General features: G+C 44.4%; 1 protein-coding gene across 1 annotated transcript in view; it reads left to right on the top strand.

Annotated features, from left to right (window-relative positions):
- LOC121282842 (kielin/chordin-like protein) overlaps positions 1 to 13,743 on the top strand; it is a 118,352-nt gene that overhangs the window by 84,734 nt on the left and 19,875 nt on the right. Inside the window, exons 22-26 of the mRNA XM_041196655.1 lie at positions 193 to 275; positions 1,176 to 1,316; positions 2,284 to 2,449; positions 5,538 to 5,659; positions 12,755 to 12,929. Coding sequence (XP_041052589.1) covers positions 193 to 275; positions 1,176 to 1,316; positions 2,284 to 2,449; positions 5,538 to 5,659; positions 12,755 to 12,929 — 687 coding nt within the window. The remainder of the gene's footprint in view (positions 1 to 192; positions 276 to 1,175; positions 1,317 to 2,283; positions 2,450 to 5,537; positions 5,660 to 12,754; positions 12,930 to 13,743) is intronic.

Here is a 13,743-nt window from a genome sequence, read left to right on the forward strand (position 1 = left end):
CATTTTTCCCTGAATAGATACAAATTACTAAATAAAAACCCACTTCACTTGAACAGTTCCATGGGTTTAACATAGACTCTGTACATGGTTTCACCTCTGCAACCCTAACTCATGCAGGAGGAAGATATGATTGTTCTTCCAGTAACATTTTAAAGGGTTATTAAATGCTTGCATCCCATTTGTTCTTCATAGGCTGTATATTTAATGGTGTGAACTACACCGATGGATCTCAGTTCATTCCACACGATAAGCGCTGTCTTCAGTGCCGCTGCTCGGTAAGTAGACATAGCGTGATTCCATCTGATGGGAAACAGATTTTGGAAATAGTCAGAGAGGTGATAATGTATTAACTTTCAATCAAAGGAATGGTACCAGGTCAATGGAGACATTTTCATGTCTTCATTCTTGACATTGACAATAATCAGCCTTCTCCTTCAAGCGATGACACCCACCCCTCCCACGAACATAATCCCACGACCATAACAAATGTGGCTAAGATGCTCTATTTTGCTCCATTGAGGTTTAGTGCAGTGGCATCAAATGAGAATCTAAACAATCAATGTGAGTGAGAAGGGGATTTTGGCCAGTTCTGATGAAAAGTTATCAATTTGAAACATTAACTCTGTTTCTCTCCTCAGATGCTGCCTGACCTGCTGAATGTTTCCAGCATTTGTCAGTTTTTATTTTAGAGTTCTAGTATTTTCTCCTTTTATTTAAGATTTCCAGCATCTGCAGTATTTTGCTTTTGTGGTAGAGCTTCTGTAGGCGACAAAGACATGAGTGAAGGTTTGAAATATAATATAGTGGGCTGAGAATTAAGGATCAATAAAGAAAAAGCAAATATTGCAGATGCTGGAAATCTAAAGGAGCAGAAAATGCTGGGAAAACTCCATCTGTGTAACCCGAGGGTCAATGGCCACAAGTGATTAAAACTACAGTACTGGTTGAAAGTGGAATTTCTAATGTTACACTCCCATCTAATGGCAAGAAGCAGGCACTGCATCAATGCTGTTAATTCCTTTGGACTGGGATCATTTCGCAGGTTGTAGGCTGGGGCAGCAGACAGATTGAGGTTGAGGTAGTGGCTGATAGGTTATTTGAATTGTAAATTAAGTAAGTCTGGTACAAAAAATATATATTTTTGTTCCAACTCTTGATATATTTTCTATTTGCAGGAAGGGACAGTTGTGTGCAGGTCATGGAAGGAGCAATGTCCACCCCTGCCGTGCAGCTTAATGCAGCAGGAGACCCCAAAGGGCCAGTGCTGCCCAGTGTGTGTTGATTCACTCTGTGTGCACCAGGATCAAATACATGAGGTGAAGCTATCTGACCTTTTCCAAGAGATGTGAAAAAATAATTTTGCCGTAATGAGTCCGTCATTTGTTATGTTTATCGTTCATTGCAATACAATAGCCGCTATTCACCTCCACAGTGGTGACAGCGAATGCAGAAAATGCTGGGAGTGAGCCAATAATGGATGGCGGAAGGGAGCGATATCTGGCTCCCTGGTGAGAATTTCCTCCTATCATATGAACATAGGAGTGATCCATTTTGTACCTTAAGCCTATTCCGACGACATTCAGTTAAATCGTGGCTGATCTGTCATCATGAGAAAAACAGTGGTGGACCCTGCAAAGTGGTGGTGATTATTTTACGTTCTCTCAGTAATGGGAAAGGGCTTTATTGTGGCATCCTTTCCCTCCATTCCATCCACCCCTCACAGTCTTGTATAGGCTTTGGAGGCCAAACAGGAACCTAGGTTACTTTGTGGTCCCTTTAACCATCTGGTGGTGGCTTCTGGTTCAGCTCCGATAGAACGTTCTCTCTACGTTGTCCAACAAGTACTCCCTGGTCAGGTTCAGTATGGTGCAGAGTACCTGATGTATAATGCCTGTGGATTCATACCCCAACAAGAGTCAGTGCTTTTCATAGAAGAGAAAATATCCTAAAGGAAAATTGGAGGAAATATATACAACCAAAATAAGTTAACAGTTCTGAGCTAGGTTGTTAAAACCATCACCCTGCTTTGTTTGGACACATCATGTTACACCCTTGATCTGGGTATAAAAGCAATTAGTTTGAGGGTCCCCTGTCTTGTATTTTTGCCCAATTTGTTAGGCCATGGATCTTAGATGTATGAGCCCCTACCTCTGAAGTCCATGGGCCTTGGGTCTTTCAGCAGTTGTTTGCTGGGCCCTTGCTGCTGAGCTCCTGATGAGCTGATTACACTGTACGTGCTGCTGTTGAGTAATGCACTCTCTCTTTCTGCTCTGTTTGTGACAGGCTCAGTCCCAGTGGCTGGATGGCTGTGATCTCTGCCATTGTAACAATGGAACTGTGGAGTGTCAACCCAAACCTTGCTCTCCTCCCATTTCCTGCCCGGCACAGTCCATCTTGTCTCAGCCTGATGGAGAATGCTGCAAGATCTGCATGCCAAAAACGAAGCCAAGTAAGTCACTGTAAAATACATCAAATTCTTCCAAATTTTGAGGCCATTACATTGATGCTTTTAAATGGGCGCTGCCCTCATTGTACTCGGATGTTGCTGGAGTGCTGTGGCCGCTTTAGTTATTTAGCAAAAGCAAATGCCCAAAGCCAAGTGATAGCCTCCTCATTTGCTGAGTTTAAGGTGATTAGTCTGCCACTTAGTCTGTAGAGGGGTCACTCCTCAGTAATATGCAGCATTGTTTGTGCCTTTCCACAAGTACATAAGGGGTTTGTACTGAGGCACCAGCAGCGGGGTTTGATAGATCTTGCTCAGGAAGGGTCCTCCATATGGGGCACCGAGATGGAAGGCAGGCAGTAAGTGGGCTAAACAGGTCATCATGGAGTGGGAAGTGAGGTGTAGCACGGATGGTTTCAACCAGCTTGTGAGTTTTCATCAGTCGATGGATGTGTGCAGGAGTGATGTTTGCAAGGACAGGAAGCCAGGGGAGAGGTGTTGAGCGGAAAGTTTGTTATGATACACATTGTTGCATTCAGTTGAGTGTCAACAAGATGTGTGTGTAATGACCTTTGCTATACAGGCGCATGGTACTCTTCTGCGGACTACAATAGGGCAACTGCTGAGGTCCAGAGAGTTCTGGCTCGGATAAGGCCCTGCTGTGGGGCTCTGCTCTGGCTCTGATGGGGCTCTGTTCTGAGGCCCTGCTCTGGCTTGTATGGGGCCCTGCTCTGATTCTGTGAGGTAGATGTCTGCTTCTGATAGTTGCCATTCTCATTGTTCAAGGTGTTTGAGTGGTTCAGCAGAGTGCTGGACTACTAGGGAGCTGACCTGACTCCTTCTGAGTACTGGTCTGATCCTGGTGAGCTGTATTGTTCTGGTTCTGTTCAGATATGAATCTAGTTCATGCTGAGGTAATGAGTTAGTTCTTTTGCAATGCTGGTTTGCTTTTCCTTGTGTTCTGGTCTGCCTCTGTATGTGTTCATCTAACTTTGTTGTGATGAGGGGTGTGGTCCTGTTGAAGTGCGGGCCTAGCCCTCCTGACTGTTTTTCTGGTTCTGTTTGAGCCTTGTTTTAGCTCTGGGGCAGTTGTCTAATTCTGTTGGTAAATGGATGTTAGTTTGTTGGGGTGTTTTTTTTATTCATTCATGAGATGTGGGCATCGCTGTCTAGGCAAGCATTTATTGTCCATCCCTAATCGCCCTTGACAAGTTGGTGGTGAGCTGCCTTCTTGAACCACTGCAGTCTTTGAGGTGTAGGTGCACTCACAGTGCTGTTAGGGAGGGAGTTCCAGGATTTTGACCCAGCGACAATGAAGGAACAGCAATATATTTCCAAGTCAGGATGGTGAGTGTACTTGGAGGGGAACTTCCAGGCGGTGGTGTTCCCATGTATCTGCTGCCCTTGTCCTTCTACATGGTAGTGATTGTGGGTTTGGAAGGTGCTGGCGAAGGAGTGTGTGTTTGGTTTTGTTGATGTACAAGTATCTGATGCTGGGCAACATGGACACTAGTGTCTGGTATCCAGGTCTAGTACTTATGACCCTGGTCAGAGCTCTAAGACATATCAGTTGTCCTTTTGGATGGATGCATTTGTGTATCTCTTTGTGGAGCAACTGAGGGCAAGGGAAAAGCTGTCCTCACCTGCTCCAATATCCCTGGAATTGCCAGAGAAGAGCAGGTGAATACTCACTATACCCCTATAATTAAGAGAAAAATTATTCACAAACAGACACTGTGAAATTGGCTGGGGTTACCTCTTACCGTGATAACTGTGTCTTTCTAACAAACATTTCCTTCATGACTCCATGAAGTAAACATGGCATTGAATGTTGTATATATAGACAAGAAAGTTCACAGGTCCCAAGTTAACAGTTCAGGAGCTATATATCGGCTTCAGCATCGCTGATCCAGGAGAGGACAAAATGAACAGGGCTTTCTGCTCCTGATCACTGGGAAATGACTCTGCTGGAAAGCGTCCATGTGGATGTTGGATAAAGGCAGGAGAGGGTTCTGATCAGTTATTCCCATGGTTGAATATCCTGCTAGCAGGGCTCTGACCTGCAGAATGACCACTTGTCCAGGGTTGTTGATGATCCATATATCAACAAAGACTGACATCTTCAGAAGAGATAGATAAACAGCAGTGATTTTACAAATACCCCATTGCCATGAGATGCCAGCCACATGCCAGGAGTGCATCCCATGGTTATAGATGGAAAATTGTAGGAACATGCCATGATTTCTCCACATGTCTTCCCAGTGGTCGAGAGTAGCATCCATAAATGTAAGTTTTTTTTTAGTCGTTCATGGGATGAGGGCATCGCTGGCTGGGCAAGCATATATTGCCCATCCCTAATTGCCCTTGTTCAGGGAGCATTTAAGAATCAACCACATTACTGTGGTTTTGGAGTCAACCACATTACTGTGGGTTTGCAGACACATGTAGGCCACACCAGATAAAGACAGCAGATTTCCTTCCCTAACGGACATTAGTGAACCAGATGGGTTTTTACGATAATTGACAATGGTTTCATGGTCATCATCAGACTTTTAATTCCAGATTTTTATTGAACTCAAATTCCACCACATGCCATGGTGGGGTTCGAACCTAGGTCCCCAAAGCATTACCCTGGGTCTTTGGATTACTTGTCCAGTGACAATACCAGTATGCCATTGCCTCCTAAAAATAAGCTCAGTGGCAGGACTTTCAACCAAGTTAGAAATGAGCGGGTTGAAGCCCCACTCCAGACTTGAGCACATAAACAAGGCTGACATTTCAGTGAAATACTGAGAGTGTGCTGCACTGTTGGAGGTGCTATCTTTCAGATGAGATGCTAAACTGACACCCAGTTTGGTGGATGTAAAAAAAACCCCATGACTCCAGTGTCCTGACCAAAATTCCACAAACAAGTTAAGTGCTCTTTCATCTCATTTGTCTATGCAAGCACCATGACTGCCCTTTAAAACAGTAAATCATTGGATGTGAAATAGCCTGTTGTTCCCTGAGGATAGTGTAAAATGATTGGCATAAATGTAAAATTATTTTCGAAATATGTTCTTGAATTGCTCATTGTACTGCTGTCTTCCTGTAGAGGGCGCTTCCTGCACTCTGTTTGGAGAGTCGCACTATGTGACCTTTGATGGGCTTTTCTTTGACTTCAGTGGAACATGTGCCTATGTTTTAGCCCAGGACTGTGAATCAAACCATTTCAATGTAAGTACTGATGACATGATGGTTGAGCTATGTTTTGATTCTAACAACTTGAGCTATCCAAATGATCAAGTGGGCAAATGATCTTTGTTCCCATATAAGCTTACAATGATGCAACACATTCCATTTATGAGGGGACCCTGCCATTTGTGGTTGGGTTCAATCCCACAGGGATAGTTGCTGGTCTCAACAAAACAGCAGAAGACAGAAAGGCACTGAGAGGGAGGAGAGACCCTTCCTACAGGAGAGTTGGAGGTTATCAGCGAGGTTCCTTTTATTGCTCCCATCCAGGTTCCAGTATCATTTCTCAAGAGGGAGAAACCATGTCCCACACTAATCCATCACTCACTGGCCAGTATCTCTTTCTGGGGGTAACGGGCCCAACCCCCATTAACACTTGCACCCCCGAAGCAAAAATTAGACCACTTTCTCTCGAGTCTGGTTTATGGAGTCAGACTTTTTCCTATCTCTACGCTCCGGACTTGAAAGCAAAAATTCCACCATTGATCCTATCCCCAGCAAAAGTCAGTGGTCAGTGAGTGAGAGGGAGAAGCTGTAAACCATTCTTGTCAGATAGTGGAAATTAGGCTAAATGTGGGTTACAGGCACATTACTCCTGGGCAAGGCACCAGCCAACAGTACAGACTTATAAAATCACCTTTAAAATTTGTGAATTTTTCATTAGGGTATTGAAAAAATAGATGGCCAATAACATTAAGGGAGATCATGGAGATGGAGGAAAGAATTGGGCAGTTCCACAGAGGAATGAATCTGCAATAATGTTGATCCAAGTGTCTTCGTTCTTTTGCTGGGGATAGGATCAATGGTGGAATTTTTGCTTTCAAGTCCGGAGTGTAGAGATAGGAAAAAGTCCGACTCCATAAACCAGACTCGAGAGAAAGTGGTCTAATTTTTGCTTCGGGGGTGCAAGTGTTAATGGGGGTTGGGCCCGTTACCCCCAGAAAGAGTTTGGAGGCAGCACAGACTGCTGGGTGCAGAGGCAGGCTGTGTAAAAGGCCCACCTCGATGATCCAGGACTTTGTCCCATCTATAAAAAAAATACAATAAAACAAAAAGCAGCTCACCCCTCACACCCCTTCAACCCTCCCCACTTGCCCCATCCATGACAACCCATGTCACCTCATGCCCCCTACTCACCCCCCATGGCCCCTCATATCCTCCATGCCAGCCTAGGTCCCTCTACCTACCCCCATGGCCCTTTATATCCCCTATGCCAACTTAGTACCAACTCAACTGACTCATTCCCCCACCCACCACCCTTTCACCTTACACCCTTCATGCCAACTCACCCAGTATCCACCATGGACAAGCCTCCAGACCCATTCCAAAATGAAATAAAATAAAGTTCTAGGGGTAAAATTTTTTGCACCCACTGGTGTTGGGCATGTTCGGTGCCGTGTGAGGACAATATGGTGAGCAGGCCAAAAATCAGTTTCACGACGTTGTGAAACCAGTTTGGGATCGTCCGCTCAGCCTGTTGATGGCGGGCCCTGTTTCCCACTGTTGGACGTTGGGAACCTCATTATAATATATCTGCATATCATTATAAGGCCAGCTTGCCGAAATCATCCCCCCACGCTGGATCATCCGCACACGTTGGCGGGAAAACACGCCAGTGCAGAACATGTCTTGATAACTGTGATGTGCAGGAGGCGGGACTTACCACCACGGCCTTGCTCACATCGCGGACATCTGAGGAGCAAAAGTGCTGGAGCCCAACAGCAATGGCACACTGGAGGAATGTCCATGACAAACTGGGTGGATTCTCATGGACATGGCTCCACCGTGAAGCAGCTCTCGGAAGTTGGAAAATCACCATTGATGCTTACAATAGATGATGATCGGGGGGGGTGGGGAGGAAGGTCCAGCTGTGTTTGGGAGAGGAAGATGTACCGGCGGTGGAAGAGGAAGGTCTAGGATCGACTCAGAGAGGAAGAGGTATCGAGCAGTGGGGTGTTAGGCTAGGAGAGGGGGCAACGAAGGTGTCGGGTGTGAGAGGTTGGGAAGGGGGAACAAAGTTGTTGGAGGAGTAGGACTATGGTGGGGGTAATGGGGGAGAAGACGACAACTGGGGAGGTAGGTGTAAGGGGGAAGGAAGGTGTAAGGGAAGGAGGTTGGAGGGGGGACGGATTGCAGAGAGGCGTGGGGAAGGAGTAAGGGGGGTGGAGTGCGGGGGAGGAAGGAGTGTGAGAGGTTTGGGGAAGGAGTAAGGGGGAGATGGAGTGCGGGGGAGGAAGGAGTACGGAGTAGGGGGAGGAGTTTCAAGTGGGGAAGGGGTTCTGGGGGGAAAGGAGTCTGGAGTTTGGGTGGGGGACAAAAGTCCAGGTGAACATGCAAGGGAGGGCTCTGATGAGTCCATGACTGCCTCGTGGGGAGTGAACTGAGGGTGGGTGTTTGTATTCGTAGCCCCACAGCAAAGACTTGATAACCACTTGGAGCTGCCAATCAAACTGTGAACTGACAGCCATCCCATTGTGATAAAGATAGGTTGTGAAATCAGTCATGCAGCACAAATCCTATAATGAAACCCCTCAGCTTTATGTCAATAGACAGAGTGAAATAACTATCACGAACCCCAAAGAAACAAAACTTACCTTAAGTTAATTGGTAGCCATAGGCTGAAAACTCCAGTTCCCAGTAGGGCCTCTCAGTTTCTGTGCGTGCACTGGCTGTAGAATGGCTGCACATGTGCAGTCTGTGTTTTTTATAATTGCTGGAGATCTGCACATGCGCCAGCCAAGGAATGGCTGCACGTGCGCAGTTGGTTGATTTTCACGTCTTCAGGTTGGGAATTCAGTTCGTTTCTGAATTTCTTCATATCGGAAACCAGCTCTGAGTGCATACACAGAAGAGGGGGAAAAAGAACAAAAGTGAAACAGTGTGAAAAGGAGGTCAGGTGACCTGGAAAAGGAGTGCCATTGCGGAGAGTGTGTCCCAAGGAGCAGGACATTGGAGGAGGACAGGCAACAGGTTCCAACTCGAGAAGAAGGGTCCAAACCAGGGAGTTGGACAGAATAAGTCCCAAAAGATTGTCCAAGTTAAGGGACAAGGACAGGAATCTGAAACAGATTCTGTGAAGCAAAGTTAAAAATAAGGAGCAGAGCAATTGACTCCAAATTAAAGAGAGGATGGTGCAGGGAGCAAACTTGGAGCAGAATGGGCTTGAGAGAAGCTAGAAGATCCGAGAAAGCAGCCAAAGGTGAAGCCTGAGTGTGCGCAGAGATCCAGGGCAAAGGAACATTGGAAGGAGAGCTTGCAAACCTGGAGGTGGATACTTGTTGAAGACGTCAGAGTGGAAATGATGTTTGAGAGATAATTCCAAGGTGAGTTCTTCGAGCATGGAAATTGAAAGCCCTTGTGAGAAAAACAGAGTTTCAGTGAGATTGGCTGGCTCACAGTGTAACAAGCATCTGGGACGGCAGGGAGTGCAGTTGATGAGAAATCCGTAGAATCTGCTCTAGTGCAATCTGTCACTTGATTCTGGAATATGGTGTGCCCGACCACAGTTTGCCTATTAGTTCACATGTACCGCATACTTACCCTGAATAGTGAAAGTATAAGATAGATATTGTAAATTGTGTTATCATTACATGTGTATGTACCTGTAAAGGTATAGTTAGGGTGAAGGATTTGACTCATTTACTGGTGTTTGTATTCAAATCTATCCAACCTTTTTGTCTACTGTAATATAGCTCATTTTTCTTATTTAATCATTTTTTTGTGTTAAAAGTACACTGGCAGACTCCTGTGAATGTGTTCAGTAACTGCTCTCCATGCCTTCTAAAAAAAAAGTTAAAAATCTATCAAACCACTTTTTACTCTGGGATTTGAATTGTCCAGCATTAACATCAGCTGGGATCATAACATAAATAATTTTTTTTTAAACGTTTAAAGGCCAGGAGATTTAGATGCCTTGACAGCTTAATAGTTTCAATCAGCTTGACAGCTCCAACGAGTTTATCCACTTTTTATGCATATCCATATCTACATTTAACAATCCCATAGGGTGCTTGACTACTCCCAAAGGGCACCTGACCTCTTCCAAAGATGTCCCTGGAGCTATCCACTATCTTTTCAAACAAGTTTGGCAGCTTTAGATCTTCTCCTGAAGTGTAAATCCACAAGTTGTGTTTTGGGCATCCCACTTACAAAAATTGGATCATGTTTGAAGGCAGTTGCATTTTTCAATGTGTAGCTACCTCCATGAACCATGGAAGTGCAAACTATAACCCACCCACCCCACCCCTTGCAAAAATGGTGGGTGTTGGGTTTGGGGCTGGGACTTCTCGAATTGGGTCTCCAGCACCATTTTGGCTAAGCTGGAAACCCTCTCTCACTTTACAAAAATTCAAGCCAATATGTTCTGGAAGTTGATCATTTCCCCATCTAGTGTTTACAGTGGAGACGGTGGCATAATGGTAATGTCACTGGAGGCATCTGTCACTTGATCAGGCCCAGGCTAATGATCTGGGGACATGGGTTCAAATCCCACCACAGCAGCTCGTGGAATTTCAATTCAATTAATAAAATCTGGAATTAAAAGCTAGTCTCAGTAATGGTGACCATGAAACCATTATCAGCTGTTGTAAAAACCCATCTTGTTCACTAATGTCCTTTAGGGGAGGAAATCTGCTGTCCTTACCTGGTCTGGCCTACATGTGACTCCAGACCCACATCAATGTGGTCCAATCTTAACTGTCCTTTATATGGCCTAGCAAGCCACTCAAATCAAGAGCAATTAGGATGGGCAACAAATGCTGGCCTTGCCAGCGATGTCCACATCCCATGAAAGAAATAAAAAGTATTGGACTTGGCAACATATACAATATCTATCATCAACACAATTTTGGACATTCCAGTACCTACAGATCTCCATCAACCTCCTGGGGATGTAGTTAATAAAGAAGAGAACAGTGACAAAATGGTGTTTTGGAAGTCATTAATACACTTGGGAAGGTGCATATAATTGGCAAATTAACTTAAATATAGAAAGGGACAAAATGGTACATTTTGGTAGGAAAATTAAGGAGGCCACAAACTCCTTGGAAAATAAGTTTCTAAATGAGTTTACGGAACAGAGGGACCTAGAGGTACAGATACACAAACCTATTCAAGTAGTGACACAGCTAATCAGGTTATATTTAAAAAGGCAAACAAAAACACAGGTGTATTCTAGAGGGATAGAATTAGAAAGCAGAAAATGTACATTAACCTTGGTTAAATCGCTTGGAGTGGTGTAAAGAGTTTGGATCTCCATATTATAATAATGTGATGGCATTGGAGAAGGTGCAAAAGAGGCTAACTGGATTGATGCCAGAAGTGAGATATACCTATCAGGTAAGATTGAACAGACTGGGGCTCTCTTCTCTACAAAAAAGAAGACTGAGGACTGACGGGCTAGAACTCCTTAAGATTATGAAAAAGATTGATAGGATAAACATGGAGAAGATGTTCCCACTTGCATGGAAGACCAGAAGTAGGGGCCATAAATATAAAATAGCCACTAATATCTCCAGTTGGGAATTTAGGAGAAACTCATTACCAAGAGAGTGGTTAGAATATGGAATTTGCTACCACAAGGAGTAGTTGAGGCAAGTAGCATAGATGCATTTAAAGGGGAGTAAGATAAATTCATACTGGAGAAAGGAATGGGAGATGCTCCTGTGGGACATAAGATGGACTTTCTGGGCCAACTGCCTGTTTCAGTGCTTTAAATGCAATGTAACTCTATATCATCTCCGGATGAATCTGCTTGACTCCAAATGGAGCTTCCTCCCACATCCATTGTGTTACCTATCAAACCCTTTCTTCATGGCAACCAAAATCTTCATCCAGGCTTTACCTTGTCCAGGTTGGCTCTCTGTCTATCTCTCTCTCTCTTCTATCAAGCCCAGCTCCAGCTTCCACAATGAAAACTTATTTGGAATATTGCAGCACACATCCTTTCCAACACACAGTCCCGTATACCAATTATCTGTCCTTGTCAAGCTTTATTGTGCTCAACTGAGTTACTAAAAAATTCTTATCCTCTTTTCCAAACCCTTCACCCACCACTTTCCACATAACCTTAAGTGATCTTAAGCCATGTGAACCCTATTCATGGATCAGAATAATGCCACTGCTTAAGCAAAACATCAAAAGGATTAAAAATTTGATTTGGATGGTAGCACAGAATGGGTGGTATGGCATTGGTTGCCTGTTATACCCCATTGTAGTCAGTGGGATTCTACATCGGTTGGGATGTGGAAGAGGTGGCTAATAAAATATCACCCTTTTGCATTACTACCCAAGCTGAAATTCTACTCCAGGTATCTGAAAGTATCTTATATGCACTGTCAGAGGTGAGGGCTGAGAGTTTGGTGGTTTCATTTGGTTCAGTACACCAATGCAATAATGAGAAGCAGACTTAAATCATCATTAATTGTCACTATCAGGCATCTTTGGACAAGCTGCCCACCTCAGAGAAAAAGTCCCTGTGAACTAGGAATTGAATATTGGAATTGATATCAGGAAGGGATTCCTACCTGTTCCAGATCAGAGGCAGTAACAGCGTTTTGTTCCGTTAACCTGATGATATCAGATCACTCACAATCCAAAGGGACACTCTGACACTTAGTTTGAAGCCACACATTGCTTTATGGACAGATAACACTACAGATCTCTGCTGCCAGAAGCATAATTGCTTGCTTAGTGGTGGCCACTCCCAGAACAGTTTTATTTCGAGATTTTCCAATCCCAGCCCTCCTCTCACCATGAACCCCACACCTCCCACCCACCCAACCCTATTACCTTCCCCTAGGCCAACCTTTCTAGAAATTAACCCAGGCCCTAGATCCAGCTCCACTCCCAATCATTGCACTCGCATCCAGTTCAGAGGCCTGGCCTCTGTGGAACCTCAGTTTCAACCTGCCTCCTCCAAACAGATGCAACAGCCAAAATTTGACTCAACCCTAGTGCATAAATACACCACTTCAGTTGTCTTCCAATGATTTTTAATGTGCATACATGTAAATTAAATTTGATAACCCACACAAAATAAGCAATGATTGAATTCTAATAACTATTTATTTTCCTCAGGTAGTTTACCAGAGTAAATGGAATGACAGTTCCACTGAGCCTGGAACAAAGGCCCTGATTGTAGAGATTGAAAATAGAACCATTGAACTTTCAGCTAGGAGTCGAGTTCGAGTTAACAACGCAGAAGTGGAACTTCCTTACTCTGATGTAGCGGACATGTCCATTCAGCATTCAGGTATGCAGCTTACACGGTCGAGAAGTAAGCAGTGTTAGAGAGGTGGGAGCTCTCAGATATGTAATTTAACTCATCATAAGCCTTATCCAACACAGGGTGAGAAAGGGGAATTATCTTCCATTTCCAGTTATGGATGCATGAGTGACATGTAGCTCAATTGAGCCACAGATTTGGGTGCAACATTTGACTTGGTGTGATACCCAGTCATCAAATTGGCACATTCTGGCTCTTTTGAAGTATATTCACTTTGTGATGAAGGAAACCCAACAGCTAATTTGTGCACAGCACAAACAGCAATATATTAATGATCAGATAATCTGTTTTTGTGGTTTTGATTGAGAGATAAATAATGACCTAAAGTGGGACAACCCCTGCTGCTTTGAGAGTGTGCCATGGGATCTTGTAAATCCACCAGAGAGGGCAGATGGACCCTTGGTTTAACATCTCTTTGAAAAACAGCATTTCTGACAGTACAGCATTCACTCAGTAGTCAAGTGCTCAAAAGCCATAATTTGAGACTTGAACCTAAAATCTCTGACTCAGCAGCAAGAGTGCTACCAGGTGAGCCAGGGCTGATACTTTGCTCAGGTTGTGGGTTCAAATTCTACTCGAGATAGAACCATAGAAAAGTTACAGCACAGAAGGAGGCCATGCGGCCTATCTTGTCCATGCCAGCCCGAGGACACCTAGGTGCCCTTTCTAATCCCACCTTCCTGCACCCGGCCCATAGTCCTGCAGCTTACAGCACTTAAGGTGCAGATCCAGGTACTTTTTAAAAGAGTTTAGAGTTTCTGCCTCTACCATCAACTTGGGC

The sequence above is a fragment of the Carcharodon carcharias genome, chromosome 10, assembly GCF_017639515.1.
Source record: "Carcharodon carcharias isolate sCarCar2 chromosome 10, sCarCar2.pri, whole genome shotgun sequence".
NCBI lineage: Eukaryota > Metazoa > Chordata > Chondrichthyes > Lamniformes > Lamnidae > Carcharodon > Carcharodon carcharias.